The sequence below is a fragment of the Patagioenas fasciata genome, chromosome 4 (genome assembly GCF_037038585.1).
Source record: "Patagioenas fasciata isolate bPatFas1 chromosome 4, bPatFas1.hap1, whole genome shotgun sequence".
Classification (NCBI taxonomy): Eukaryota; Metazoa; Chordata; class Aves; order Columbiformes; family Columbidae; genus Patagioenas; species Patagioenas fasciata.
In genome coordinates, this window is record NC_092523.1 from 653,361 (window position 1) to 681,177 (window position 27,817).

At 72.2% G+C, this 27,817-nt stretch overlaps 4 protein-coding genes across 7 annotated transcripts; 2 read left to right on the forward strand and 2 right to left on the reverse strand.

Moving 5' to 3' along the window:
- The first annotated feature begins 1,309 nt into the window (after positions 1-1,309).
- On the forward strand, positions 1,310-3,473 carry LOC136100895 (interleukin-12 subunit beta-like). Its single transcript, XM_065836425.2, has 6 exons — positions 1,310-1,379; positions 1,769-1,990; positions 2,321-2,429; positions 2,501-2,682; positions 2,772-2,920; positions 3,141-3,473. Exons 1-6 carry the CDS (start codon positions 1,310-1,312, stop codon positions 3,471-3,473), a joined length of 1,065 nt encoding a protein of 354 aa, XP_065692497.2.
- A 722-nt stretch (positions 3,474-4,195) lies between these two features.
- Positions 4,196-6,630, reverse strand: LOC136101094 (neurofilament medium polypeptide-like). The gene is made up of 3 exons (XM_065836906.2): positions 5,215-6,630; positions 4,659-4,783; positions 4,196-4,595 (listed from the first exon to the last, which is right to left on the reverse strand). Exons 1-3 carry the CDS (start codon positions 5,413-5,415, stop codon positions 4,544-4,546), a joined length of 378 nt encoding a protein of 125 aa, XP_065692978.1. The 5' UTR covers positions 5,416-6,630; the 3' UTR covers positions 4,196-4,543.
- Positions 6,631-6,661: 31 nt separating this feature from the next.
- Positions 6,662-10,872, reverse strand: TLX2 (T cell leukemia homeobox 2). Of its 2 annotated transcripts, XM_065836905.2 has the most exons (3): positions 10,115-10,626; positions 7,576-7,813; positions 6,662-6,879 (listed from the first exon to the last, which is right to left on the reverse strand). In XM_065836905.2, exons 1-3 carry the CDS (start codon positions 10,509-10,511, stop codon positions 6,663-6,665), a joined length of 852 nt encoding a protein of 283 aa, XP_065692977.2. In that variant the 5' UTR covers positions 10,512-10,626; the 3' UTR covers position 6,662. The 2 variants fall into 2 exon arrangements, with proteins under 2 accessions (XP_065692977.2, XP_071664482.1); XM_071808381.1 differs by lacking the exon at positions 6,662-6,879 and having other exon boundaries at positions 7,572-7,813; positions 10,115-10,872.
- Positions 10,873-21,100: 10,228 nt separating this feature from the next.
- On the forward strand, positions 21,101-25,601 carry PCGF1 (polycomb group ring finger 1). 3 transcript variants are annotated; one of them, XM_065837109.2, is made up of 9 exons: positions 21,101-21,286; positions 22,169-22,274; positions 22,498-22,650; positions 23,669-23,740; positions 23,879-23,987; positions 24,454-24,487; positions 24,693-24,779; positions 24,843-24,937; positions 25,433-25,601. In XM_065837109.2, the coding sequence occupies exons 1-8, from the start codon at positions 21,191-21,193 to the stop codon at positions 24,897-24,899; spliced, it is 714 nt and encodes a 237-aa protein (XP_065693181.1). In that variant the 5' UTR covers positions 21,101-21,190; the 3' UTR covers positions 24,900-24,937; positions 25,433-25,601. The 3 variants fall into 3 exon arrangements, with proteins under 3 accessions (XP_065693181.1, XP_065693178.1, XP_065693179.1); XM_065837106.2 differs by having other exon boundaries at positions 21,103-21,286; positions 24,857-24,937; XM_065837107.2 differs by having other exon boundaries at positions 21,103-21,286; positions 24,696-24,779; positions 24,857-24,937.
- The last annotated feature ends 2,216 nt before the right edge of the window (positions 25,602-27,817 follow it).

Genomic DNA, 27,817 nt, shown 5'->3' on the forward strand with positions numbered 1-27,817 from the left:
AGCCTGTCCTGGGGAGCCTGTCCTGGGAACCCCATCCTGGGGAGCCCGTCCTGGGGAGCCCATCCTGGGGAGCCTGTCCTGGGAGCCGCCCAGTGCCTGGTATGGGTGCAGAAGCTGGGCTGTGCCTGCCAGGATGGCAAAGGCCGGTGGCTCTGGCTGCCTGTATCCCCATGTCCCTGTCCCAGCATCCCGGGGGACAAGCACCAGGAGCAGCCGTGTGGCCTGGGAAGGGGAGAAGGGGCAGGACGGCAGGTACCTGGGGGATGCAGCACCCCAAGCCTCCCTGGGGACCCGCTCCGCTCCCCGGACCCACGGCAGCCCGAGGGCTGGGGCCAAGCACCGCACCCCTGGGACAGGCGCTGCTGGCCGCTGGTCCCGTCCCCGCAGGGCAGTGGGTGCTTCTACGGCACACGGTGACGGGCAGACCCGCAGCCGGGATCGCTCGGGGGTGCTGGGAGCACCCGGGGTTCTGGCACCGACCCGGAGCCAGCGCTGCCCCTTTGCCCAGCAGCTCCCAGCACGGGGCCCGTCCTCACTGCCCCGGCAATGCCCTCGGTCACAGCGTCACAGAACGTCCTGAGCTGGAAGGACCCACAGGATCACGGAGTCCAGCTCCTGTCCCTGCACAGGACACCCCACAGGTCACCCCGTGTGTCTGAGGACATTGTCCAGTTTCTTCTTGAACACTGTCAGGTTGGGCCGTGACACCTCCCTGGGAGCCTGGTCAGTGTCCAGCACCTCTGGGGGAAGAACCCCGGGGTGGGGGTGGGTCAGGTCCTGGTGCCCCCCGCTCCCCGCAGCTGGGGAAGTACGGGCGGTGAGTCCCCCAGGCTGGGCGGGGGTCGGGGCTGAGTGTGGGGCCCTGCTCGCAGCCCCAGCCGCACAGCTCGTGCCTCTTCTGAGAACTGTGATGCTGCTGTGGTTTGGCTTCACCTTGGGGCAGCCCCGCAGGGTCCCGCTCTGCTATATACCCGGCCCCAGCGTGGCCGAGCCCCCGGAGCAGCGCACACCGCGGCGGAGAGGTAGGCACGGCTGGGTCCTGCACCACGGCACTGGGGATCCCCAGGGACACCGTGGCCCCCTGCCCAGGGGTCACAGCGGGGTGGCGGTGGGAAGGGTTGGGGTGTCTTGTTGGGGTGTCACATCAGCTCCCACCGCTTCCCCCCCGGCCTGACCCTGCTGCCGCCCCAGGGCCGAGGGCTCTGCCTTTACTGGTCCTGCTGGTGCGCCCAGCTTGGCAGCTCCCATCCTTGGTGGTACCACTAGAACCCCCGGCACGGGGCTGCCCTTGCCCTTCCTTCCCCTGCAGATGCTGGTGCTGCTGGGGCTGGTGCTGTGCCTTGTGTCTGCAGATGCCCTGACCGCCTTCCCCCCAAAGTGTGAGTCCTGCCCGCCTGAGCGCTGTGGGGGCCTCGGGGGGGGATGTCCCAGGGGCGGGGGCTGTGGGACCTGCACAGCAGCAGGAGGGAGCACCCACATCCCTCTGACATGGGGCAACATGAGCCTAGGTGGGGGCTGCACTCCTGGTGGGGGTTAGAGGACAGGCAGGAGGGTGATGGGGACACGGGGTGACAGAGCAGGGGATGGGTGTGGGGGGATGGGCAGGGTGTGGATGTCCGGGGGGTGATGGCAACGGTGGTCAGAGCAGGGCTGGGGACCGTGGGTCAGGATGGATGCAGTGGGTCAGGACAAGGGGCTCCCAGCCCCGTTGTGGCAGGGTTGGGCTGCCCACCCCACAGCCCGCCTGACCCCAGACTCTGATCTCCAGTTCAAGTGGGGAAACTGAACGGGGACGTGGTGGTGAGATGCAACACGTCGGTGCAGCACGTGAGCTGGACGCAGAATGGGGAGCCCGAGCCCATGGCCGAGGTGGTGGCCGAGGGCCAGACCCTCACCATCCTCGGCGTGGACCTGCCGGCTGCCGGCAACTACAGCTGCTGGGCTGGCCCCGTCCTGCTGGACAGCACCTACGTGGTGGTCGGCGGCACCGGTACGTGGGGCGGGTGTGGGGGGGCACGGCCAGGCAGGGGAAGCAGGGGGTGACGGGGGTGCAGGAGAAGCAGGGGGTGACGGGGGTGCAGGGGAAGCAGGGGGTGACGGGGGTGCAGGGGAAGCAGGCGGTGACGAGGGGTGCAGGGGCAGGCTGGGGACCGGGAGGTGCTCGTGCAGCCGCGGACGTTGGTGCCCAGCCCGCGGGGCTGTGGGGACGCGCCGGGCAGGGCTGGGGAGAGCGCAGGTGTGGGGCAGCCACGCCTGAGCCATACGGGGAGGGGGCACCTCTCCCGGCCCGTGCAGCCCCCCGAGCCACCAACCCCCTCAGGCAAGGAGGGGATGAACGTGTCCTGCCAGGCTGAGTCCTACCGCGGCTCCTTCCACTGCACCTGGACCGGACCCCGCTCCGCCGTCTTCCGCGCCCGCCTCACGCGCAGGTGGGTGTCCCAGGGACCCCCCTCGCCCTGGCCCGTGAGCACCCAGCCCTCACGCCCGCCTCCCCCCACAGCGACGGCTCCCTGGGGCAGTGGGTGCCGGCGGCCGGGCGCTGGGGCCGGTTCAGCGCCAGCCTGGCCGATCCATCCTTCTGCCCCTTCGCCGAGGAGCTGCGCCCCATGGAGCTGCAGCTGGAGGGGCTCTCGGACACCTCCTACCTCAACTTCTCCTTCCACTTCTTCGTCCGCGACATCGGTGAGCTCACCCGGCGGCGCTGGGGCCCGGGGGGCTCTGGGGGCCCTGTGGGAGGGTTTGTCCCCGCGCTGACCCCACCGTGCCCGCAGTGCGGCCGGACCCGCCGCAGGAGCTGACCGTGCAGTGGCGAGGGGAGCAGCTCCACCTCACCTGGGCTCCCCCCGCCTCCTGGCCGCTCCCCAAGTCCTACTTCGCTCTGCTCTACCGGCTGCAGTACGAGCTCCGCAACGGCACCCAGGTAACCGCGGGACGCCCGAGCCCTGCGCACTCTGCCCTGGCCCTCGCTCCGCTGCGCCCGCCCGGCCCCAGACTGGGCTCTTCCCGCTGCCAGGGGGACCACTGGGAACAGGGGCTCACGGGGGGCTCAGCAATGTCCCCCCCTGCCTCCCCACTACATGCTGCTCCCCTTGGGGTGCTGCACGGTCACCCCTGGCTGTCACCTCTGCTCCCCGCTCCAGCGCTGCCCGCACCCAGCAGCATCGCTGCCCGAGCCGGGGAGGTTCCCGTGTCTGCCGACCCTGAGCCCCGGCACTGAGCTCTGGTCCTGCCCTGTTCCCCATCCCCACCGCCTCACCCCCGCAGCCCTGGTGCCTCCTGCCCCCCCAGGCTGTGACCTGCCCCGCTTGCAGGTGGACAGGTACGTGGAGGGCACGGAGGAGCTGCGGCTGCAGGGGCGGGTGCGGCGGGTGCGCATCAGCTGCCAGGACCCCTACGCCAACCCCGCCTGGAGCCCCTGGAGCACCTGGCAGGACGTCGGTGCAGTTCGGCAGCCCCGGCTCCGAGCGCGGTGACCTCGCACACGGACTCCCCTTCTCCCCTTCTCCCCGCGCACCGTCCTACCCGCTGCACCCCAGCGTGCGCAGGGACACCGTGGCCATGGCCCCCCCGGGGCTGGGGCTACAGCACAGCACAGCATCCCCCAGGTGCAGCTGCCGTGGGCACCCGACACCAACCTTCCCCTTCCCCTGCACGGTTTGGAATGGATCGTTAACCGTTAAAGAGCTGGGCTTGACGCTACCACAGCCTCAGCCACTTTTTGTGTGGGGTGGGGGGTGCTGGCCCCTTGGTCCCCGCGTTCTGGCCAGGCACCCGCAGGCAGGTCTGCTCCCTGCCCTCCTGCTCAAGGTGCCCAAATGGTGCCAGTGCGGCACCCCCCCAGATCTGCCTCCTCCAATGCGGCTGCAGTGGGGCATCATCCCCAGTCCCCACCGCGCAACCATGCCCTGGGAGCTGCGCCCCCTCCCCACATCCCAGGGTGCAAGATCCCTGCCTGACCCCAGGAACATCTGTCCTAGGTCAGGACACGGACATGGAGGGGGCGGCCAAGGACCACCCACCAGCACTGGGGGGGCACAGTCCCGTCCACCACATGCCCACGGTTGGGCCTCCATGATGTGCCCCAGTCGGCATCCCCATGGGGGGCCCAGCCCGGGGTGAGGGGCTGCAGCCAGGTGGGAGGGAGCCCAGGCCCCTCAGCCAAGCAGGCCCCCAGCACAGACGGGCCAGCTCTGGGTAATGCCATGGGGCTTTATTGAGGTGCTTCCGCACAGGTTGGGGCTGGGAGCCCAGCCTCGCTGCTGCTCCGGAGAGGCTGGTGAGAGTGTGCAGCCCCACGAGCGCTGCCCTCCTGGGGGGCTGGGGTCTCCCGGGGCGGGGGTCTGGGCAGCCCAGGAGTCCAGGGAGCCCATGGCACAGGGGACAGAAGGACCGGGGCTCCAGGACGCCAGAGGGGCCGGGGGTCCCTCGGTCTGGGTGTCTGGGGCTGGGAGTCCCGAGGCGCGGGCAAGGGGGGCTTAGAGGACGCCGAGGTGCAGAGTCCGGGCTCTGGGGGCGCGGGGTCCCGCAGGGGCCGCGGGTCCCGTCACGGCGGGGCCAGGCAGCCCAGGCGCAGCTCCTCGCCCTCCAACATCTCCCTGCAAGAGACAGGCCCGGGCTGAGCCCCGCGCCCCGCCCGCCCCGCCGCCCCCCCCGCGTACCGGTACGCGGCGATCTCCGCCTCCAGCGCCATCCGCAGCCGCAGCAGCGCCGGGTACTCCCGCAGGCACCGGGCCATCTCCGCCTCCGCCGCGCCGATCTCCCGCTCCAGCTCCGCCACCCGCTCCTGCCGCCGTCCGTCAGCACCGCCCGGGACCCCGGCCCGACCCCTGCCCCGCACGGACACCCGGAGCCCCCAGCCCCGGCCCGGCCCCCGAACCCCCTCCCAAGCCCCATCCCGACCCCCTGCCGCACCTGAACCTCCCTCCCCAGCCCCATTCCGACCCGTGCCCAGCACGGACCCCCGGCCCACTTGAACCCCCCTCCGCAGATCCTGCCTGACCCCGTTCCGCAACCCCACCCGGACCCTCCTCCTCAGCCCCATCCTGACTCCCTTCCTCCCGTTCCCCAGCCCTCCGGGCATCCGAGCCCCGCACCACGCCCCCCCCAGCGCCTGGGCTCCCCCTCCAACCCCAGATCTCCGCCTCCTCCCACAGCCCAGGCACCTGCCCTTTCCCAGCCCGCCTGCCCTTTCCCAGCCCGCCCGGCGCCCCGCACCTGGTACTTGGCGAGCTCCCCGCTGCGCCGGTCCCGCAGCCCCTGCAGCTGCCGGTGCAGCGCGCCCACGGCCCCGCGCAGCGCCTCCACCTCGGCCGCGCGGGCGCGGAGCAGCCGCCGGTACCCGGCAGCCTCGGCCCGGGCGCGCAGCACCGCCTCGCCGCCCCGCCGGCACCGGGGCCAGCCCTCGGCCGCGCTCATCCCACCGCTTCTGCGGCCGCGCCGCCGCGGTTCCGCCCCCGGTAAAACGGGGCCGCGTCACGGAACCGCAGCCAATCCCGCTGCCGGGGCACCGGCTGCCCGCCTCCCGCCGGGCCCAACGGGGGGGCGGCAGAGGCTCCAGGGACAGCGCCAGGGTGGGGGTCAAGGTCAAGTTTAGGGTCCCACTGACCAGACACCACATTGGTGGAGTGGGGGGGACGATGGGGCTGGGGGCAGCTGAGAGGGGAACAAGGCAGGGGTGGGGACCCCCGGCCGTGGCTGGGGACACTCAGGAGGTCACCAGGGAAGGAGGAGAGATATTTGCTGGGGAATGGGGGTGTTTCAGCCCCCAGTGCACCCCTCTCCTTCCCCACAAGTGTGCTGCGGGTCACGTCAGATGGCGGTTCAGTCTGACCCCAGTGGCGCAGGGGGAAGTGAGGGGGGTCCCTGAAACCACAGACTGGGGGTTGCAGGCACAAGGGCAGTCCCATTTGGGGGGGGCTGGTGCAATCCGAGTCTGTCGCAGGGTGCTGTGGGGGCACATCCAGGCCCGGGGCCGCAGGGAGCCAGAACACCAGTGGGTGAGGGGCCATGAGTGGGCAGGATCCTGGCCCACGGGGCGGGTGAGCCCAGTCCGTCAGTCTGTCCCACTGCTGGGGGCTGTAGGTTCCTCATCCAGTCCGGGGGCTGCAGCTGGGACCCAGAGCTGGCAAACTCCAGCCAGGACAAGGCAAGTGCGTGTGGGTGGTGCAGACCCCGCAGCAGCCGCCACTGCAGGCAGGGGGTCCCCGCACAGCGAGCTGGGGGCTCCGGTAGAGGCTGCCGGGCTGGGGGCTGCTGGCGGGTGGGCAGCAGGTCCTGAGCTGGGACCACCCAAGGAGCTGCCCCCAGCGTGGGGGGCGCTGGGGAGAGGGCCCAGTCTGGCAGAGCAGGGTGCGGGGTCCAGCCCTGGGCTCCCCAGAGGGTCCGGCAGGGTCTGCCCACGGAGGTGACACAGGCGGAGTCCAGGCAGGGTCGACAGAGCTTTGGAGTCCAACCAGGGGCACATCTGCCCCCCTGGAGCTGCAGGGTGGCCATGGGCCCGGGGGGACAGCAAAGGGGGTCCAGGGACGCCATCCCATGGTGGGGAGGGGGCTGCTGATGGGGGCAGCTCCTGGGAAGCAGCAGCCCGAGGTGCTGGGCTCCAACCCCGCTGGGCTCCCGCCGCCCACTGCCACCCACCGGCGTGTCCATGGCCCCCGGGGACCTCACACCACGGAGGCCACCCCTGAGACGGACGTCACCTTGTTGTCCTCAGCCCAGGGCTGCAGGTTCTGCAGGGCATAGAGGGAGGAGTTGTGCATGCAGAGCGGGTCCTGGGGCAGCGGCTGGCTCAGGCTCTTCTGGAAAGCCTCCTGCTGCAGGTGCAGCATCAGGCGGTTGGCCTGCTGGCGCTCAGCCTCGCGCTCCTCTGCCGTCTGCCTCCTGCCAGGAACACAGCCCATCCAGCGCTGCCCCTCCGGCTGCCGGCACCGCTGTGCACCAGACAGGCACCGTCCCAGAGCCTCCACCCGCCGACCGTCCCTCCTCCGGCACCACCGCGCCTCATCCAGCCGGGCACGGGGGATGCCGTGGGGAACGGGCACAGGGGATGCCATAGGGATGGGCACAGCGGGATGCCATGGGGATGGGCACAGCGGGATGCCATGGGGACGGGCACAGCGGGATGCCATGGGGACGGGCACAGGGGGATGCCATGGGGACGGGCACAGCGGGATGCCATGGGGATGGGCACAGCGGGATGCCATGGGGACGGGCACAGGGGGATGCCATGGGGACGGGCACAGGGGGATGCCGTGGGGAACGGGCACAGGGGATGCCATAGGGATGGGCACAGCGGGATGCCATGGGGATGGGCACAGCGGGATGCCATGGGGACGGGCACAGCGGGATGCCATGGGGACGGGCACAGGGGGATGCCATGGGGACGGGCACAGGGGGATGCCATGGGGACGGGCACAGCGGGATGCCATGGGGACGGGCACAGCGGGATGCCATGGGGACGGGCACCAGCCCAGCCTCTCCCGAGGGCGGCAGCCATGGGGAGCAGTGGCTGCTGGAGGGGGCAGCAGGTCAGAGCTGTGGGGGCTGCAGCAGCCGCTCCAGGCCCAGCTCCGTTACCTCCACTTGGTGCGGCGGTTCTGGAACCAGGTCTTGACCTGGGCATCCGTCATCTTGAGGGCCTTGGCCAGGGTGGCCCGCTCGGCCGAGGCCAGGTACTTCTGCCGGTGGAAGCGCTTCTCCAGCTCGCAGATCTGCACCCGGCTGAAGGAGGTCCGCGGCTTCTTCCGCTTGGGCGGCGTGCGGTTCTGGTAGGGGTGCCCGATCCGCCGGGTCGCCGCGAAGGGCGACAGCGCGGCTGTGGGCAGAGGCGGGGTGAGGGGCTGCTCGGGGAGCCGTGGGAGAGACAGGGAGGCCCTGTCACCGCTGCTCCGCACAGGTAGGGGCCGGGCAGGGTCCCGGTTGAGCCCAGGGCCTGGGGGGATGCTTGGGGCCATGGGGACAGTGAGCTCTGTAGGGGCCGTGGGGACAGCGAGCTCCAGGAAGGCCACCAGCACTGCCTGGCAGAGAGGAGGGGAGGAGGAGACCCCAAGTCACCCCACCTGCTCCCAGAGCCCAGAGGCACGCGGGGCAGCTCAAGACGTGGCCAATCCTAAGCCCACGGCCACAGCCCAACTGCTCCCCTGGCCCGGTGGCTACGGGCTGGGGCCAGCGGGGCAGCCAGCAGCACAACCTCACCCTTCGCTGCATGCCGAGCCCTGTCACAGCCCCAGAGGAGCCTCCGCGGCTCTGCAGTGACTTCCCAGCCCTCCTGGGGAGGGGACAGGATCCCAGAAGCCATCAGGAGGCAGTCGGCATCTCCTTCCATGTGCCGGCAGCGGCCGATGTGGCCGCCACCAGCTGCCCAGGGGCTGGGAACGGGCTGTCCCCGCATGGCCAGTGTGACCAGAGACAGCGAGTCTGGTGTGCCGCGTGCAGACACGGACACAGCCAGAGCCACCGGGAGTGTCGGGGCAGCAAAGCGGCGCAGGCGAAGGCAAGAGCTCGGTGGGGTGCAGCACCCAGTTCCTGCTCCCCTCCTGCTCCCATGGCACCCACAGCCAAGCCACAGCCCTGCAGCACCACGGCCCTCACCAGCGCCAGCACCACACGGGCAGGGCTGCTCATGGGGCCGCCATGGGGCCGCAATGGGGCCACAGGGACATGGGCAGACCCTGCAGTGGCCCCAGGGACACCCCGGTGCCCAGCAGACCCCCCTTCCCGCCAGCACCCGCAGGCAGCGCGGGCAGGGAGCCAGGCTGCCCGCCGGCGGGGGCGGACGTGGTTGATGCAGGTGGAGCCGCGCAGTCGGGGGACAGAGGCCCCCGCGCCTCCTCCTCATGCGGGGCGGCCCCTCGCTGACAACAGATGCCGACAGCCCACAGACCACCCCAAGGCCAACGGTGCTGAGTGATGGCCACGCTGGGAGACCCCGTACCGGGGAGGGGCCGCCTCGTCCACCCACCACTGGCGCCAGGCAGGAGATGGGGACGTCACCCGCCACCCTGTGAGGGACGGTGCTTCGTCACCACCGGGATGGCGGGGTGGGCCGGGAGGCAAACCTGGCTCTGCTGGTGCCCAGGCTGGGCCCCCACAGCCCCCACATCCCACATGGCCCCAGTGTCCCCAGCGCTCAGCCCCCAGCCCCGTGTGGCCCCAGCCTTGTCCCCACATGGAGCCACGCACTGCGGACGTGGCGGTGCCGCCATCTTGGGAAGCAGCTGAGCTAAGCTGAGCCAGGCCAGAGCTCCCCGGCCCCCGCCCGGCACACAGGCCCCACACCAGCATCGCAGCCGCAGCACCACACACCTTCTGCTCCGGGCTGCAGCAGTCAGCATCCCCACCCCAGCACTGGGTGCTCCAGCCCCCACTACGAGCACTCAGCTCCTGGCCCCACTGGCAGCACCGGGACCCTGCACCACCTCCCTGACACCTGCACCATCAGCTGCCCTTCCCAGCCCCAACCCCAGCCCAGCATCTCCCATAGCACCTGCACCCCATGCCCGGTGCTTGCCCCTGCACAGTGGGTCTCTGAGTCCCATCCCCAGGCAGCCCACAGACACCCGCAGCACCTGCCCCATCCCCACGGGCACACGGGACAGGGGTATCTGCTCCCCATTCCCAGTCCCACACACAGATGGGTTTTGCCCCGCAACCCCACCGTGAGTCCCGCGGGTGGGATGGAGCCGACAGCCGCTGCCCTCGGGCCCCAGGAAGGGACCAGACACGGCGTAGAGTCCGAGGCCAGAGCGCGGCGGGACCGCTCGGGCGCCACTTGGAGTCGGACCCCGGCCCGTCCGCTGCCCGTGGCCGCCGGGAGACAGAGCGGAACCGCGGCGGAGCTGCCGGTGGCCGCACCAGCCCCGAGCTGCTCCCGGCGGGCCCCGACGGCGGCCGCGTCCCGCGGCGGCGAGAGCCCGGCCCGGCCCGGCGGGACCCGGAGGAGCGGGGCAGCCGCGGGCGAGGACTCCGCGCTGCGGGAACCGGCGGAGCGCACGGTGCCCGGCCAACCTCGCCCGGGCCCCGCGGGTGACGCGGCCCCGCTCCGCGCCCGCCGCGCCGCACCGACGGAGCCAGCGGAGCCGCCGGCAATCGTCGGTAGCCGTCCCGCCGCGCTCACCTGAGAGCCGGTCCTTGGCGATGCGGCGCGTCGTCTCCATCCAGGGGAAGGTGAGCCCCGAGAGCCCGGGCACCGGCGGCGGCGGGGCGGGCGGCGCGGCGGGCGCGGGCCGGTGCGCCGGGACGCGGATGACCCCGGCGGGCGGCGCGGCGGGCGCGGGGGTCACGTTGACGCTCACGTTCATGCTCATGTTGAGGTTGTAGGAGCCGAGGGAGCAGGCGGGGCCGTACCCGCCGCCGTAGAGCCCGTAGTCGGGCTCCCCCGCCGCCCGGCCCGGTCCCGCGCCGCCGCCCGCGGGCTCGGGTCCGCCGAGGATCTGGTCGATGCCGAAGCTGATGGGCTCGTGGGGCGCGGGGCCCTGGCCGCCGCCCTCCCGCGCCAGCGCCGCCACCTCCATCGCCCGGCCGCGCTCAGAGCCGGCGGGGGGCGGACATGGCCGGGGGGCGGCGGGGGGCGGCGGCGGGCGGCAGCGGGCGGCCCCGTGCGGGGGCGGGAGAGGGGGTGGCTGGTTCGGGGCGCCCGCTGCGGGCCCGGCGGGGCTGGGGCTGGAGCCGGGGCTGGAGCCGGGTCCGGGGCATGGCCCGCGGCTGCTGGCGGCCCCGGCGCGGGAGCGCGGGTGCACGGCGGGTCCTGGCGGCGCGCGCTTTTCTGCCCCGCTCCATCTGTACCTGCCAAAATCCCGACCGCCCGCGCCCTGATTGGCGGCCGTGCCCCGTGATTGACAGCCCCGCGCCCCCGGGGGCGGAGGCTCGCGCATCCCGGGGCCACACCCCGCCACCGGTCCCCCCTGCCGTGGTACCGGGCCCCCGGCCTGCCCCTCGCCGGGGCTCTCGCACCTGCTCCAGCCCGGCCCGTCGGGCCCAGAGCTTACGGCGCCCCGGCCGGCCCCGGGACGCCCCCGGCCCCGCCGCGCTTCGGTCCGGTTCCCCGCCGCCGGGGAAGTCGCCTGGCGTCCTCCGGCACGCAGCAACGAAGGGGCGGCGCGGGGGCCACCGAAGCCGCCGCGATACCGGTGCCTCTCCGCGCCCCGGGGGCGTCGGGGCGCCCAGCGCGGAAGGGCCGGGACGGCCGCTCGCCCGCCCGAGGCGGAGCCGCGGCCTCCCGTCCTCGCGGGACACACGGCTGCGCCTCCCGGGGCACATGGAGCAGTCCCCGGTCGGGGTGCCGTTGTCCCGTTCCTGCATCCCGGGACGCAGGGACCCGCACCGCGCCCACTGCTCCCGAGTCGCGCAGGCTTCGTTCCGCTGACCCGCTGCTCTCCGGGCGCGCAGAGTCCGGTCCCACCGAGCCCATCCACAGCGGAGCGACCGGACCTCTCGGTCCCTGGCGCCGCCGCTCCCGGGACACGGACCCGGCGTTTACCGCGACCCGCCGCTCCCAGACGTACCGCGGTTTCCCCGAGCCACCGGGCCCGGAGCACGGACTAATCCGCCCCTCCCGGTAGGAGGGACCCGCGCTCCCGGGGACACACGTTTAGCTTCCCCCGACCCGCCGTTCCCGGGGCACGGACCCATCCGCCTTGCCGGGTCGAATCCCGCTTTTCCAAACCCGCCATTCCTGGTAGATGGACCCCGCCGTTCCCGGGACACCGACCCCAGTTACGCCGATCTTCCGTTCCGGGGCCATGGATCACGTTTCCCCCGGACCCGCCGTTCCCGGTAGCACGGACCCCATTTTCCACGGAGCCGCCGTTCTGTGATCGTGGATCACAGTTCCCCTGACCCGCCGCTCCCGAGTCACGGACTCTGGTTCCCGCGGATCCGCCGTTCCTATTAATCAGCCGTTCGCGGGACACGGACCCCGGTCCCTCCGACCCGCCGTTCCCGGGCACGGAGCCTAGACCGGCCCGTCGGGACGCTCGTACCTGGCTCGCAAAAGCGGGGCCGGCTGCAGCCCCAGCGGGTGCCCGTGTGCGGGGTGCGACGGTTCCGCCCGGGGCGGGCTCGGCCCCGGCCGGTGGACCGGCCACCGGAGAGCAGCACGGGCCGGACCGGCTCGGATCGGGGCTCCCGGTGACTATCACGACAGCCGCTCCGCAAGCGGCGGGTCCGGCCCGTGAGGTGCGGCCGTGGGGCAGCCCCGCGGGTCGGTCCCGGCGGCTCCCGGGCCGGGGGTCCCGGCTCCCGGACGGGTCACGGCTCCGGGGCAGGGGCTGGCGAGGGGGGGTGGCTGCCCGGCCACTCTGGCGCCACCGGTCTGGGGTAAATGACATTACCGGGGCCTGTGCTTGTAAATCACGGCGGCACCGGGAACCGCAGCTGCCGCATCCCGGGGGCACTGCACGTCCTGGGGGCACTGCACATCCCGGGGCACTGCATGCAACGCGCTGCATGTCCCAACAGACACCACACATCCCGGGGCACTGCATGCAATGCACTGCGTGTCCCAATGGACACTACACATCCCGGGGTCACCAGGGGCCACACGCACCAGGGGCGCTGGGTGGATTCAGGCTCAGCCGGATCTGCTGCAGTGTGGGGTGACCGTCCTTGCTCCCGCAGCTCCTCCGGGGTGTGGGGCAGCGGTGGCCGCAGGGGCACACACTCACCCAGTGCCATGGGGTGCTGATAGACAAACATGTTCCCCAAGGGCACAGCCTGCTGCACACGCATGTGTACGCACAGCCTGCTGCACACGCGTACACGCATGCAGCACAGCGTGGATGCACACATATACACATGCACACACGTCCATCCCCGCCAGGCCCAGGCTGGGCACACTCTGCCCTGCCCAACCCCATGCTGTGCCGAGCTGGCTGTGCCAGCGTCCCACCACAGTGCTGGGCAGGCGCAGAACTGCCCCGTTGCGTGCCGGAGGCATTTCTCTCCCTGCTGCTCCCGTGGAGCCCCGTGCCACGGGTGGGAGGCCCCACACGCCTCAGCTGGGGGGGCACTGCGCCCCAGTCTGCAGCACCAGGACCCTGCCGTGCCAGTTCCCTACAGTTTGCTGCTCATGGCCCGACAGGTGCCGGGAGAAACTCACCCAGTGCTCCAGCTGCACCCACACGGCACGGCCGTGGCTTTACCACCCAGAGAGAGCCGCCGGCTGTGGGCTGGTGCGGCAGGGAGGCTCACCATGGCCCTGTGGACACAGCATTCCCACTGGCACTGGCACTGGCCACAGTATTGGCCACGGCACTGGCCACGGCACTGGCACTTGTGTTGGCACTGGTGTTGGCCCAGGCCCCATCAGTGCTTGTCCCAGCCCTGAGCGGCGGTGGGGGGGAAACGCCGAGTGCTGGGGGAGGGAGGAGGCAGCAGGTTAATTAAACCTGGAGCGAGGCAGATGTTTGGAGGCAGATGTTTGCCGTGCCCAGGGGCTGGAATGCTGCCGCTCCTGGGAGATGGATTGGGGGACGGGTGACAGGGCCGCGGGCCGTACAGGCTCATGCGGCGCCTGCCTGCGCCACGGTCCGCCCCGCGCCCATGGGGGTCTCCTGGGCAGCACCCCCGTCTGCAGCCTCACCAGGAGGGTGCTCGGCCCGATCCCAGTGCAGAGCGGGACCCCAGCAGCCAGCACTGGCTCTGGAAGGATGGGAGGCATCCACAGGGGGCTGGGCTGGCAGCACACGCAGCCCTGTGGCTGGGGCGCACACCCCTGCCCAGCTCCCCCCGGACCCCTGGTTGGGGCTGCCCCAGGGCAGGGAGAGCCCCAAGGGCTCAGGAATGGCTGAGGGTGCTCAAAGTATCAGCGAGCCCTGTGCTACCCGGCTGTGGGTGCAGGGGGTCACCCTTCCAGGGACTCCAGGTCCCCCCCGCTGTCACCTGCTCGTGCTGCTGGCTCTGTCTGGCCGGTGACCCTCAGGCCACCAGCAGCTGGACAGTGCTGTCTCCCTGTGCCTGTCCTTGGGTCCCCAGAGCCACCATGCACCCTGGGTCTAGGCAGAGTTGCTGCTTCTGGCTCCCCCGGCTCTGCCCTCAGCTTCACGCCCCACGGCCAGAGAGGTCTCAGGCGGTGGGACCCCCACACACCCGCACTGGGAGGACTGGGGCCACCCAGCGTGCGCAGGTAAAGCCCACTCCCCATTCCTCAGCCACAGCGTGAGCCCCCGTGGTCCCCAGAGCGTGTCCCTCCTTTCCCCACGAGGCTGGACCGGGGGTTCTCTGCGGGGCACAGCAAACACGTCCCCACATCGGGGCAGGAGTGTGACCTGGCACCTCGGTGGCCGAGATGGCCAGATGGGGCACAGCAGAAGGGGTATTTGCCCAGTTCCAGGTGACAGATCTGCCTGCAGCCATGACATTCTGCCTGTGGCCACTGCGGCACCGGGCCCCACTGGAGCTGCACTGGCTCTGCCAGGGCCGGCTCCAGGAGTGGAGCTGCATCTCAGCATCTCACCACCCCACAGCCCCACACCGGCCCAGGCTCCCTGGCCCTCAGCACCCCAGGCAGGGGGTGGGCACATGGGGGTCTGGCTGCCACCCTGCTCCATAGCGGGGTCCCGTTGGCGGCACTGCCTGTCCCTGCAGCCACCCCAGAGCTACCAGAGCTCCCTCGGCCCCACCACCGGCCCCGTGCCCGTCCCGCACTGTGCCTGCGGTGCCCATGGCCCTGGGCTGCCAATCGCGGCCGATGCAGCCGCCCGGCTTCACGGTGCCACGTCCCCGCCAGCCCAGCGTGCCGGTGTCCCTGTCCCCTGCAGGGAGTCCTGTCGGGCTCAGCTGGTGCTGCTGGGGCAGGAGCTATGGAAACGGGTCCCTGCCAGCCCCTCACGCCGACCACGGCCATGCGTGGCAATTAAGCAGCGGAGGCCTGGTAGGGCCCCACGTTACCATCGGCAAGACGCTGCCAAGCGCCTGCTCCCGCCCGCTCCCCCCCGTAATCTCATTACCGTTGGACGTCCCCTTCTTCCTCCCGCTTCCCCCCAAACCCGCTGGCAAACTGTAGGGACAGTCAGCTCCTCTCTGGCTGCTGGGTTAATTCTGGGCTAATTAGATGAAGCCAGCCCAGATTGGATTACTTTAGCCTGCATTTGGTCCTCCAGTCCTTGGCTTGCGGCTCCCGGGGGAGCTGCTGGCGCCTCCTGCCTCAATCAGACACTTCTTAACCGCATGAAACACTCCCGGTGCCCCCCGCCGCCCGCCCCGGGCTGGGCGCCGGCACCCGGCCGGGGTGCGCGGGGCGCGGGGTGAGCGGGGTGGCAGCCGGTGGGCGCACGGTCCGGCCCCGGCCCGCCGGGAGCGCCGGGGCAGCGCGAGCAGCACCGGCAGGGCGGGAGGCGGCCGGACCGCGCGCCCGGGGCCCCGCACGTCACGGTGACCGACACGGTGACCGCCGGCTTCTGCACGGCGGCCTCGGGGAGGAGCCGGGCGCGACGGGGACGCCCGGGCGGCGAGGGACACCGGCCCGGGCTGCGGGGGGGCTGCCGGGCAGGGGCCGCGGGTGGCGGTGCCCCTGGCTCCATCTCCCCACCTGGGGGAAGGTCGTGGAGAGCCCTGCGGGTGGGGGCTCCTACCACGGGCAGCTCCAAGTCCCCAGGTCTTCAGGGGGGCGATGGTTTGGGGGGAGGGCTGGGGGGTGGCGATGGAGAGGGGGGTCGGGGGGTGCTGGGGTAGGGGGGTCGTGCACAGGGCCAGGCAGGCACAGCGCTGGCAGGGTGGGCAGCCTCGGCCCCCGCCCGGCTCGCTCCTCCGCCCTGGCCCAGCGGTGCCGGAGCCGCGTGCAGGCATCCTGGGATCCTCTGCCGTACTCCAGCCTCCATGACCCGGCCAAGCGTTCCTGGGGGCACTGGTGCCCACAGCCCCATCACTGCCTCCCCCGGGGCCTGAGACTGCCTGGGGGCTGCTGGGGGTTCCTGCCTGGCACGAGGCTGCGGGTGCCGGTGCTGCCCGTGCCGGGGTCCCATCAGGTGCTGGTGGCCGTGGCCGTGGCTGCCGTGGGGCCGTTGACAGAAGCCGTCGCTCAGAACCTCGTTATCAAAGGCCGAGGGCAGGTAATTGGATTCTGCAAATCCAATCAGGTGCATTAGGCAGGAGTTCAGTCCATAACTGCCCAGCCCCCCGGCCGCCCGCACCGCAGCGCGCAGGGCCCCCTGCCCACCCTGCCTGTGCTGCCCGCCCTGCCCATCCTGCCCACTCTGCCCGTCCTGCCCACCCTGCCCGTCCATACCATCCTGCCCATCCTGCCCGTCCTGCCCGCCCTGCCCGTCCTGCCCACCCTGCCCATCCTGCCCGTCCTGCCCACCCTGCCCATCCTGCCCGTCCTGCCCGCTCTGCCCATCCTGCCTGCCCTGCCTGTCCTGCCCGCTCTGCCCATCCTGCCTGCCCTGCCCGTCCTGCCCACTCTGCCCATCCTGCCTGTCCTGCCCACCCTACCTGCCCTGCCCGTCCTGCCCGTCCTGCCCATCCTGCCCGTCCTGCCCGCCCTGCCCACTCTGCCCATCCTGCCCACCCTGCCCACCCCGGGACCTGCTGGCCCCGGCCCTGCTGTGGTCCCTGCTGTCCTGAGCCAGGTGTGGCATGGCCCCCACCCCGCCTGGCCCGGGGCTGAGCGCTGCTGCCCTGCGCCCGCTGCAGTCACAAGCGTGTCCAGTCAGCCCCGGCCGGGAAAGCCCCCTGCCACGCTTACCAGAAGGAGCCGCCCAGGCCCCGCGCGGCTCCGCAGCGGAAATGGAGCTGAATATTTGAGCAGGCCTCTGCTAAAAGCACTGGCCCACCCGGCCCCAGAGCCTCTCTGAGGCCGGGAGAAGTGCCGGCTGCCGCCCAGGCATTAATTATTTACAGGGAGATAGAGCTGCGCGGCTTCATGCGTGCCAGGCTGGCAAGCACGGCCCTGGGGAGCGTTGGCTGCTGGCTCCCCGGCCCCCATGGCCAGCATGAACAGGGACCATGTGTGTGCACCCCGTCCTGGTGCTGCAGGCCCCCCAGCCCCTCCACAGCCCCTCATCCCCACGGGTGCCCTGCCTGGGCAGTGCCGGAGCTGCCCTGCGGACCCCACACCCCACCAGCCTGGTGCTCACAGGTCGGGCTGGTGTGAGCAGGGGGGCACGAGGGGGTGCACACGGGTGGGATGTGCGCTCATGCACACAACCAGGTCCTCGTGCAGGGGCTGTCAGCACAGGTGCAGTAGGTGCAGGTGTGCGGGGCCCTGCTGCCATGAGCACAGGGGTGAGCGTGAGGTGGGGCGTGAGGAGGCGGCATGTGGGGCGCAGAGAGCTCTGTGCTGGAGTCAGAGCGTTCCGCAGGGACCTGCGCCAAGCAGGCACCACTGCCCAGCACATGCCTGCGCTCGTCCCTGTCCTGCTGTGCCCTCGCCAGCGCTGCCTCACTCTGGATCAGCACCACAACCCGCCCGTCCTGCGGGCCTGGGCCGAGGGGGAACACGGGGGCACAAGGGGCGCACGCAGGGCACGCATAGGGCCGGGCAGCGGGCAGGCAGCGTCCACTGCGGTGCTGTGCTCGGGGCTTTCAGTGCTGCTGGTGCTGCTGCTTGTGCAGTGCTGGTGCTCAGTGCAGTGCCAGCGCTGGTGCCAGAGGTCAACTGGTGTGGGGCCAGTGCCACTGCAGTGCTGGTGCTCAGTTCAGTGCCAGTGCTGGTGCTCAGAGCGGGGTGCTGGTGCTGAGTGCGATGTCAGTGCCAGGTACGGTGCTGGTGTCGGTGCTGGGTGCGGTGTGGGTGCTGAGTGCGATGCCAATGCCAGGCACGGTGCCGGTGTCGGTGCTGGGTGCGGTGCAGGTGCCGGGTGTGGTGCCGGTGTCGGTGCTGGGTGCGATGTGGGTGCTGGGTGCGATGCCAGTGCCGGGTGTGGTGCCGGTGCTGAGTGCGGTGCCGGTGCTGGGTGCGATGCCAGTGCCGGGTGCGGTGCCGGTGCCGGGTGCGGTGCTGGTGCCGGGTGCAGCGCGGCACCGGCAGTGAGCGATGCTGCCCTGCCCGAGGGCTGCGCTGGCCGGGCCGTGACCCCCGCGTCCCCCAGACCGGCCGCTCCGCCCAGGAACTGCCCCTGGCAGGTACAAATGGGGACGGGTCCTCCCCAGACCGGGGGTCACCCGCCCTAGCCTCATTTCTCACCCCCCGGCGAGGAGGGGCCGGGGGGCGGGCAGGCTCCGGCGCGCAGTGGGTGGGTGAGTCGTGGGGGCCACGATCCTGCCCGCCTCTGCCCGTGGGGCACCGGGGAGGGGGCCCACGCCGCTCCCAGTGGGGTCCCCTCCCGGGGCACCGGGCTGCGGGTGCTGGAGCCCAGCCATGCAGGAGGCAGGGGCGCCGTGGGGACACGCCGGGGTCCCCGGGGCTCAGGCGGTGCCAGCTGCACTGCACAGGGCCAGGCTGAACCGCCGCGGTCGGTCACAGGGGGCCGGGACAGCCCGGCCAGCTGGACTGGGCGACACTGCGCTGACGGGGACCGGGAGGAGAGAAACTGACCGGGATCACGGGGGGAGTGGGACCGGGAGCAGGACCCGTCCAGGAGCGCCCGAGCCGGGGGTTCCAGCCGCAGCCGCCTGCTCGGTGTGTGAGGACGCCGGTGGGGCCGGGGACGGTTCCGGTTCACCCACGGGCCCCACGGCTGCCGCTCCCCGCTGAGCCGGAGGCGTCCGGCCCCGCACACTCGGTCAGGAGGCAGACGTCGCCGCCCCAGCACGGCCATGGCGAGCGCGGCCGCTCCTGCGGGTACGGCCGGGCCGCAGGGGGCCGGAGCCCCGTTAGCCCGCGGGGCCGGGGCCGGGCTGGCAGCGCGGCTGCGAGCCGAGGAGCTCCGTGCCGGGGCCCCGCCCGGGCCAGCTCGCTGGGACGCGGCATTTGGGCTCCCCCGGCACTTAATCACCTCCCGCGAGCCCCCGCAGCGACAGCGCGGACGCTCGGCCGATGCGAGCGGGGCGCGGGGGGAACATCGGCTGGGAGCGGCGGTGCCAGCCGGCCCGGGGTCCCGCCGCGCCCCCGCCCGCTCCCGCGTCCCCCGCGGGGCAGCAGCCGCCCCGCCCGCCCAGCCCCGGGGGGGCCGCGCAGCCTCCCCGCGCCGGCGGCCCCCGCCGGGTCCCCAGGCGGCACTTGTTGCTCGGGATTGGAGCAATAATCGTAACCATAACGAACCATTACGGCATTTAACGGCTTCTGCTTTGCATTAGCGGGGCCGCTCCTTCCCCTCCAGAGCCCTGATCCAATCACCCCCCATTAGCGCGGCTCCAGGCTCCGGCGGGCAGCGCCAGGGAGCCCGCCCGCCGCCCGCCAGTGCCACGGCACCGGCACCCCCGGCACCCCGATCCACCAGCGCCGCGGCACCGGCATCCCCGGCACCCCGATCCACCGGCGCCGCAGCACCCCGGCACCCCCGGTTTGCCAGTGCTAGCAACGCCCCTTGACCCCCCCAGCCTGGGACCCTGCAGCCTTGCTCTCTGCACCCCTGCACTCTGCCCCCAGCACGGCCCCCTCCACCTCCCCCGGTACAGCCCTTGCAGCCACTCTCCCCCAGTTCAGCCCCCTATGTGCCCCCTCGGGCCCCCACGCACCCCTCATGGCCCACTGCCCCAGCAGTGCCTGTGCAGAGGGGACACTGCTCGCTGCCAGAAGCCCCGCCCCTGCCATTGGGTCCATGGAGTCACAGATGGTTTGTGTTGCAGGGCCCTCCCCAGCCCCCCTGCCATGACAGGGACATCTGCACCAGCTCGGGTTGCTCAGAGCCCCGTCCAGCCTGGCCTGGGATGTCTCAGGGATGGTTCATCCACCACCTCTCTGGCCAACCTGGGCCAGGCTCTCACCACCCCCTTAGGGAGGAATTTATTTCTCACATCTAATGTAAATCTCTGCTCTTTCCGTGTAAAGCCGTCACACCTTGTCCTGTCACTACGTGTCCTTGTATTAATAAAAACTTTGTCCCCATCTTTCATGTAGGTCCCTTTAGGTGCTGGAGGCCACACTAAGGTCTCCTCTTTTTTCTCTTTTCTCCTCTCCTCTTTCTCCTCTCCTCTCCTCTCCTCTCCTCTCCTCTCCTCTCCTCTCCTCTCCTCTCCTCTCCTCTCCTCTCCTCTCCTCTCCTCCAGCTGGAGCTTCTCTTCTCCAGCTGAACCCCCCAGCTCTCTCACCTGTCCCCAGCAGAGCTGTTCCAGCCTCGGGTCATTCCTGGGGCTCCTCTGGCCCCTCTCAGCAGGTCCATATGTGTCCTGTGCTGAGGACGGAGCTGGACCAGCACTGCAGGGGGGCTCACAGAGCGGTGCAGAGGGGCAGGATCCCCCAAACCTGCTGCCCACGCTGCGGGTGACACAGCCAGGATGGGTGGGCTCTGGGCTGTGAGTGCGCACTGCGGGTCCTGCTGAGCTTCTCATCAGCCAGCACCCCCAGTCCCCCTCCTCAGAGCTGCTCTCAGCCCATCGCTGCCAGCTCGGCTGCCCCGACCCTCGCGCAAGACCTCGCACTCGGCCTTGACCTTCACGAGATCCGCACGGTGGGCTCGACCCCCGCATGGCCCGCGGTGCAGCCCGCACCGGGCGGCTGGGGGGCCACGGCAGGGCTGGGCACGGACCCCCCTGGCTGGGGCACGGTCCCCAACCGCAGCCCCGCGGGTCACAGCCCCGAACGGCCCCGCCGCCCGCACCGGGGCAGGACGGGACCCTCGGGACAGCGGAGCCCACGGAGTCCCCGGGACCCCCCCGCCGCCCCCGCCCTCGGCCCCGCGGAGCTCTGCTGCCCCCTAGCGGCGGCCCGGGCACACACAGCCCCCCCCACCCCACCGCGCACACAGCGGCCTCTCCGATTGGCGGCGGCTGCCGTCTGTCAAGAGAGCGCGCCCCGCCATTGGCCACCGGCGGGGACACCCGCCCCGAAGCGGGTCTGCGGCCCCTGCCCGGCGCGCTGCCCGTACAACGGTGGCGGGAGCTCCTCGGTCGCGGCCGGGCGGGACGGGGTTCCCTCCCACCGAGCGCCCCGGAAAGCCCGGGTGTCCCTGCGGGTCGGGTCAGCGCCGGGCCCGGTGCGCGAGGCCGCAGTCCCCGCCGCGCCCAGCAGGGGGCAGGAGCGCTCCGCGGCGGCCCGGCCTTCCCGGCATGCCCGGCGGCGCGCGCGGCGCGGCGGGAGCTGTAGTCACGGCGTGGGCGGCGGCGGCCCCGCCCCGAACCCGGAAGTGAGCGGGGAGGCGGAGGAGGTTCTAAGATGGCGTCGCCTCCTCAGGGGGGCCCGATGGCGATCGCCATGCGGCTGCGGAACCAGCTCCAGGCCGTCTACAAGATGGACCCGCTCCGGAACGAGGCGAGCGGCGGCGGCGGCGGCCGGGCCGGTGCATGCGTGGGCGGAAGAGGCCGCCGCGCCGCTGCTCGGGGGGCGCCGGGGCCGCGCAGGCGCTGTTCGCCCGCCCCGCGCATGCGCCGGGCCGCCCACGCCCCGGGAGGGCGGGGCAGCGGGGGAGGGGCGGGGCCAGGGGCGGGGCGCGCGCAGAGGGGCGCGGCCAGGTGTGAGGGGCGGGGCGCAGGTGAGGGCGGGGCCAGGCACTGGGGGCGGGGCCAGGGGCAGGGTGTGGCACAGCGGATTTAAGCCCTGTCCTGGCCGGGGAACGGGCTTTGTGGGCCGGGCCGGGTCGGGCTGGGCTGGGCTGGGCTGGGCTGAGCTGAGCTGAGCTGAGCTGAGCTGGGCTGGGCTGGCTCGGCTCTGTGAGGCTGTCGGTGCCAGGCAGCCCCACCCCCGCCGACGCTGGGCACCGAAGCAGAGGGGGAATTGGCCACCAGCCCTGTCCCCCTGCCCCGTCACAGTGGCAGCCCCGCTCGGGGCCGCAGGGCCGGGCCGCGGGGTGAGGCTGGGTGTGGGTACCGGTGCGGGGGGGCTCTGAGCCGCTGTCCCACAAGCCATGTCTGCGAGGGGTCCCTCCGCCCGTGCTGGGTGGGAGCTGCCCCCAGCCCCGTGTCCCCTGCCGTGCTGCCCATGGGGCACCTTCCCCAGTGTTCTGGAGGTTCCTGCTGACTGTGGGGCAGGCAGGGGCCCTGTGGGGCAGGCAGGGGCCCTGTGGGGCAGGCAGGGGCTGTGTGGGGCAGGCGGGGGCTGTGTGGGGGTGAGAGCCCGAGCAGCGGGGCCGTGCGGGGTGCCCACAGGTGCCAGCCTGGCGGGTGGGGACCAGGTGACGGTGGCATGTCTCTGCAGGAGGAGGTGAAGGTGAAGATGAAAGAGCTGAATGAGCACATCGTGTGCTGCCTGTGCGCTGGGTACTTCATTGACGCCACCACCATCACCGAGTGCCTGCACACCTGTGAGTCCCCGCCTGCTGGGGCAGCTGCCTGGTGGCTCCATCGCCGCGGGGTCCCCAGGGTGTCCTGGCGGAGCTGCCCGTCCCCACCGGCGGGTCAGCGCTGCCCCGGGACCGGGGCTCCTGTCTGGGGGGCCAAGGGGAATGTGTCCCCTGGTCAGCGCTGGTGTCCGGGGCTGTGGGGCTGTGCCCCCCCCAGGCCCCTGACACCCCCCTCTGGCTGCAGTCTGCAAGAGCTGCATCGTCAAGTACCTGCAGACCAGCAAGTACTGCCCCATGTGCAACACCAAGATCCACGAGACGCAGCCGCTGCTCAACCTCAAGCTGGACCGCGTCATGCAGGACATCGTCTACAAGCTGGTGCCCGGCCTGCAGGAGAGTGAGTGTCCCGGGGCCGGGGTCGGGTGTCCCACGTCACCGGGGTCCTGCGGAGGAGCCGGGAAGGGCCCAGGGCAGGGGCAGGGGAAGGGGAAGGAATTGGAGATTTTTGGGAGGTACCTCACTGTGGGGTGTGGGAGACTGCCCGTGGGTCTTCAAAACGCTGCTGACCAGGTCTGTGGTGGCTACTAAACCTGGCAGGGGGCACAGCTTAGTGTGCCAAACTGGCTGTAGAGGGAAAGGCGGGACAAACGGCCTCCAGGCCTGGCAGCAAGGGCCAGGGGACCGCGGGGACCGTACCCGGGAAGCACATGGGGCCGCTCGGGGATGGGGAGCGGAGGGGCGTGCTCTGTGCTGGTGCCGCAGTTTGGAGGGTCCGGGTGTGGGGACCCGCTGGAGGCTCTGGCTGTGCCGGGGCTCCGCGCCTTTCCCTGGGCGGTGCCGGCGGGGGAGCGGCTGCCGGATGGGGAACGGAGCGGGGAGGTGGGTGCTGCGCCAGGGCTCAGCACTGTGGGGCCGGAGCTGCGTGAGCGGCGTCCCTGGGGCCGGGCGCTCCGTGGCGGCGCGGTGAACCGGCGGCGGTGAACGCAAAGCAGCACGCGGGGGGGCAGCCCCGCGCCGCACGCTCGGGATTTGCCACTGTCACTCAGGACGGGGACGGCGCTGGGGACGCCTCTCTGGAAATGTCACACCGCCACACGGGGCGGGGGCCTGGGCTGGATGGGGGGCACAGCGACATGCAGCGTGGGCCCTGGACCCCACCATGCAGCGGAGAGGGGGGAAGTGGGGAAGGTGTGAGGGCGACAGCATCGGGGACGTGTCTGTGTGGGCTGGGACAGGGACTGGGGACCCCCTGCAGCAGGGGTCGGTGGAGCCCCCGGGGTACGGAGGAGGACGGGGAAGGAGGGTCTGGTTTCTGGCAGCACGAGCTCCGCTATGCTCAGGGCAGCCCGGCCCTGCCTCTGGGTGCTGGGGAGCACGGGGGGCGTCCCTGAGCAGCACCGGCCTCTCCTCCGCAGGCGAAGAGAAGAGGATCCGAGAGTTCTACCAGTCCCGCGGCCTCGACCGGGTGACGCAGCCCAGCGGCGAGGGTGGGCGCGGGGACCCTGCGGGGCCTGGGGCCGACAGCCGGGCCGAGCCGTGGGGTCTCACTGTGGCAATCAGGCAGTGCCACGGTGCCAGCAAGGCAGCCATGGGCTGACTCCTGCCCCCTCCCCTGGTTTCCCCAGACACGGTTGGGGGTGACCCCATGGGGCTGCCCTACAGCACCTTCGATCACTCCCGCGCCCACTACTTCCGCTATGACGAGCACGTCTCGCTGTGCCTGGAGAAGCAGAGGTGAGCGCGGGCCCGGCTGCGGGACAGGGAGGGGTGGGGGGGACCAGCATTGCTGCGTCCCCTGGCCCCTGCAGAGGACATGGCTGAGCTGGGGGGTCCTGCTGCCCCTCTGGAGCTGCCCCAGCCCTGTCCCCCGAGGCCGCAGCGTTCATGGCTGCCGCGCGGGCGCCGCGCAGCTGCCTGCCGCTCCGACAGCAAAGTCAATAAGCAGCAGCTCTGGGGGCTGCGCTGGGATCGATGGCTGCAGCTCAGCTGCCACCGCGCTGTCCCCGTGCCGCTCAGCTGCCACCGCGCTGTCCCCGTGCCGCTCAGCCGTCCCCGGCTCCGTGTGCGTGACGGGCGGGCGGGGGGAGTGCTGGGGCGGGCAGGGGCACCCAGCCCAGGGCAGCCTGTGCCTCTGCAGGGGGCTGTGCCCACAGGGGGTGCAGCCCACAGCCCCCCTCCCTGCTGCCCCTTCTCTCCGCAGCTCCAGCAAGGACAAGAGCAAGGCTGTGCTGCAGGTGAGCGGGGGTCCCTGTGGCCGCCCTGCCGCTGCTCCGGGCCCCGAGCCCCGGGCTCTGCCCGGACCTGGCCCCACAGCCCTCACCCGGGCTCGGTGCGTGGGCTCCCGGGCGGGGGGTGAGGGGAGCTGGAGCCGCGCCGTGCACCGGCACTGGTCCCGTGGGGCCGGGGCTCCCGCACCCCTGACCCGCTCTGCCCTTGCAGCAGAAGTATGTGAGATGCTCCGTGCGGGCGCAGATCCGGCACCTGCGGAGGGTCCTGTGCCACCGCCTGGAGCTGCCGCTGCAGCACGTGAGTCTGGGCACCGGGGGGGTCACAGTGCTGGGCGGGGGTCACGAACCCCCTGTGATGCAGCCTCCTGTGCGTAGGTGCAGATCCTGTTCAACAACGAGGCCCTTCCCGACCACATGACGATGAAGCAGCTCTGGCTCTCGCGCTGGTTTGGCAAGGTGGGCGTCCCCCGGTGGGATGGGACTCACTGCCCACCCCACTGCGGCCCCCACAGCACAGCTAGGGGTGGGGGTGGCCCCATCCGGACCAGGAAGCTCCATGGGTCCGGCGGGGGGACCGTCCCCGGCAGGCGGCTCGGTGCGGCGCTGGGCTGAGGCCGTGAGACCGAGTCAGGAGCCGGAGAGTCAAAGATGATTAATGTCGCTCACTGGTGACCCGGGTTGCCCACGGCTGCCCCACAGCCGCCCCACAGCCGCCCAGCCCGCGGCTCCTCGCGGGTCAGCAGGGGGACGGGTCCCAGAAGGGGGTGGACAAGTTCACGGGGCAGCCCGGGGCTCTCCCTGTGGGGAGGGGTTTCTGCCGCCCGCCCGCGGGTCCGGGGTGGGGGTGTCTGCATGGACTGCCTGCTCTGGGCTGGGGGTGCCTGCTCTGGGCTGGGGGTGCCTGCCCTGGGCTGGGGGTGCCAGCTCCCTGACCCCCCTGTTCCCTTACAGCCCGCGCCCCTCCTGCTGCACTACAGCATCAAGGACAAGAGGAGGTAGGGGCTGGGGGCGGGCGCTACCCCCAGAGCGCAGCCCTGCTCCCCTTGCCCCCCACTCTGCTCCCCCTAACTTAATACCCTTCCTGCTCAAGTATATTTTTTGAATAAAACTGTGGAAAATACCCCCGAGTCCTTCTTCCATCCTGGGGGAGCATTGATGGGGCTGAGGGTTGCTACTGGGGTCTCTGCGGTGGATCTGGGGACCCTGCTGAGCATCCCACACCTCCCGGAGTGGGCCTGGGGGTAGCAGTGCCCCCAGAAAGGGCTGTGGATATGGGGGGTGCAGTGCTGGGAGGGGAGGGGCTGAGCCCTGGGGTGCGCTGTGCAGGATGCGGGGGGGATGGTGCTCGGGGCTCTGGGGAGGAGATGCAGCATTGGGGTTGGGGGGGCTGGGGATGCACAGTGGGCAGTGGGTGCGGGGGGGGGACTCGGCTGTGGGGTGCAGGGGGGTGCTGGAGGTGGGGATGGGGTTCGGGGGGTGCAGCCCCTCCCGGTCCCTCTCCCGCGCGCAGTTGTGCGGGCGCTCGGCAGATTAATCACCGTCACGGCTGCCTGGCGCACGTCCCGGCCCCCCCGCGCCGCCGCCGGTGCCAGAATCCCGATGAGGAGTGATGGGGAAATAACACGCCTGTCGCCTCGGCGCAGGCTGCGCGCCCCCCCGCCGCCCGCGCATAATGAGCCGTAATAAAGTCATGGGCCCTTTGATTGCCTGAGCGGGGGGGGGACGGGGCGCCCCCCCCCAGCTCCCCAGCGCTCGCCTAATTAGCTCGCTATTGTGGGGACAATATCGCAGCCATCTGGGCCGCTGCCGGAGCGCGGCGGGGTCGGGCCCAGCTGCCGGCGCGGGGCGGCCCGGGGGTCCCCGGGCGCGGGGGTCCCTCCCGGTGCGGAGCTGGGGCCGCGCTCCTCCCGCCCGGGCGCCGCGAACACGATCCGGCGGCTGCGGCCGCCGCTCCGGGCGGAGGAACAAGCAGGTGCCGACCCGAGGGGCCCCGGCCGCGGGGCGGGGCTCGGGGACGGGGCGCGGGTGTCCTTGGAGCGGTGGCCGGAGCCGGATGGGACGTCCCCGTGGGCCCTGGTCCTGCTGGGAGCGCCGTCCCGCTCCGTCCCGCCCCGCACGGCGCTGATGGTGCCGGGGCTCGCTGCGGTGGCGGCCGCGGCCCCTCTGCTGCCCCCGCGCCGCGGAGCCGGGCGGCCCGTCCTGGGGCGGGCACGGCGGGGACCCGCCAGCCTCAGCGGCCGTGGCACGGAGCCGTCAGGGCGCCGTCCCCTCCGGGGGTCCCGTGCCCACCCCGCACCCCGGGGGTCCCCAGCCGTTGCGGGGCGCGGCCGCGGCCCCTCCCTCACCCCCGGCCCCGCACCGCGGCTGACCCCGCGGCCGGGACCCCGCGCAGCCGCCGCCGCCGGGGGATCCGGTTACCGGCCCCTCTCCCCGGCCCAGCTGTCGGCCATCCCTCACTCGGGGCGGCCGCGGCCCCCCCGTGCCGAAAGCCCCTGCTAAGTACGTGGTGAAACGCGGGCAGAGGCCCGGGGGCCGCGCTGCCCCTGCTGGGACGGGATCAGTGTCCGGCCGCCGCTGTGCCCCCCCGCGGTGCCCAGGGCCTCGCTGCGCCGGGTCGCGCCCGGCAGCCCCGGGATGCGCTGGGCCCGCCGGCACCGCTCCGTCCCGCCCCCCGGCACCCACCGGAGCCTCCTGGGGCAGCCAGGGCAGAGGGGCGCGGGGTGGGCGCGGGACGGGGGTCCCAACCGGGGCCGCCTGCCGGGGCGCCGGGAGGGCAGCACGGCCGTGCGAGCGGGCGGGGGACGGACGAATGGATGGATGGACGGATGGATGGATGGATGGATGGATGGATGGATGAAGGGGGTGGTGAGGCGGGGGCCGTTCCCGTGTCTTTCAGCAGCGGCTCTGGCAGTCGGTTCCAGACGGCAGAGCAGGAAGCGGGAGCGGGGCCGGGAGCCCCCCGCGCCCCCCAGCCCCGCGCCCCCTCCCTTATCAGCGCCGGCCGCGGAGCAGCCTAATTCAAACCAACTGCGGGGCTGACGTTGGTAAATGAGCCCCCGCCGGGACGGGAGCGGGGGCGGGCGCGGGGGTCGGTGCCAGCAGCCCCTGCCCGCAGCCTGGCCCCATCGCCCGCCGGGGGCTGGGGCTGCACCATCCCCCGGGGCTGCCGGGGTCCAGCAGGGGCGGGGGCTGCTGGGGATGCGGGGGAGCGAGAGGAGACGGCGGTTCGGGGGACCTGGGGAGGCCCAGGGGGCAGAAGGAGCCCGGGGGTGCAAGGGGAGCCCCAGGCAGCCCTGGAGACGGAGGTTCCCAGGGGAGCCCGGGAGAGCAGGACAA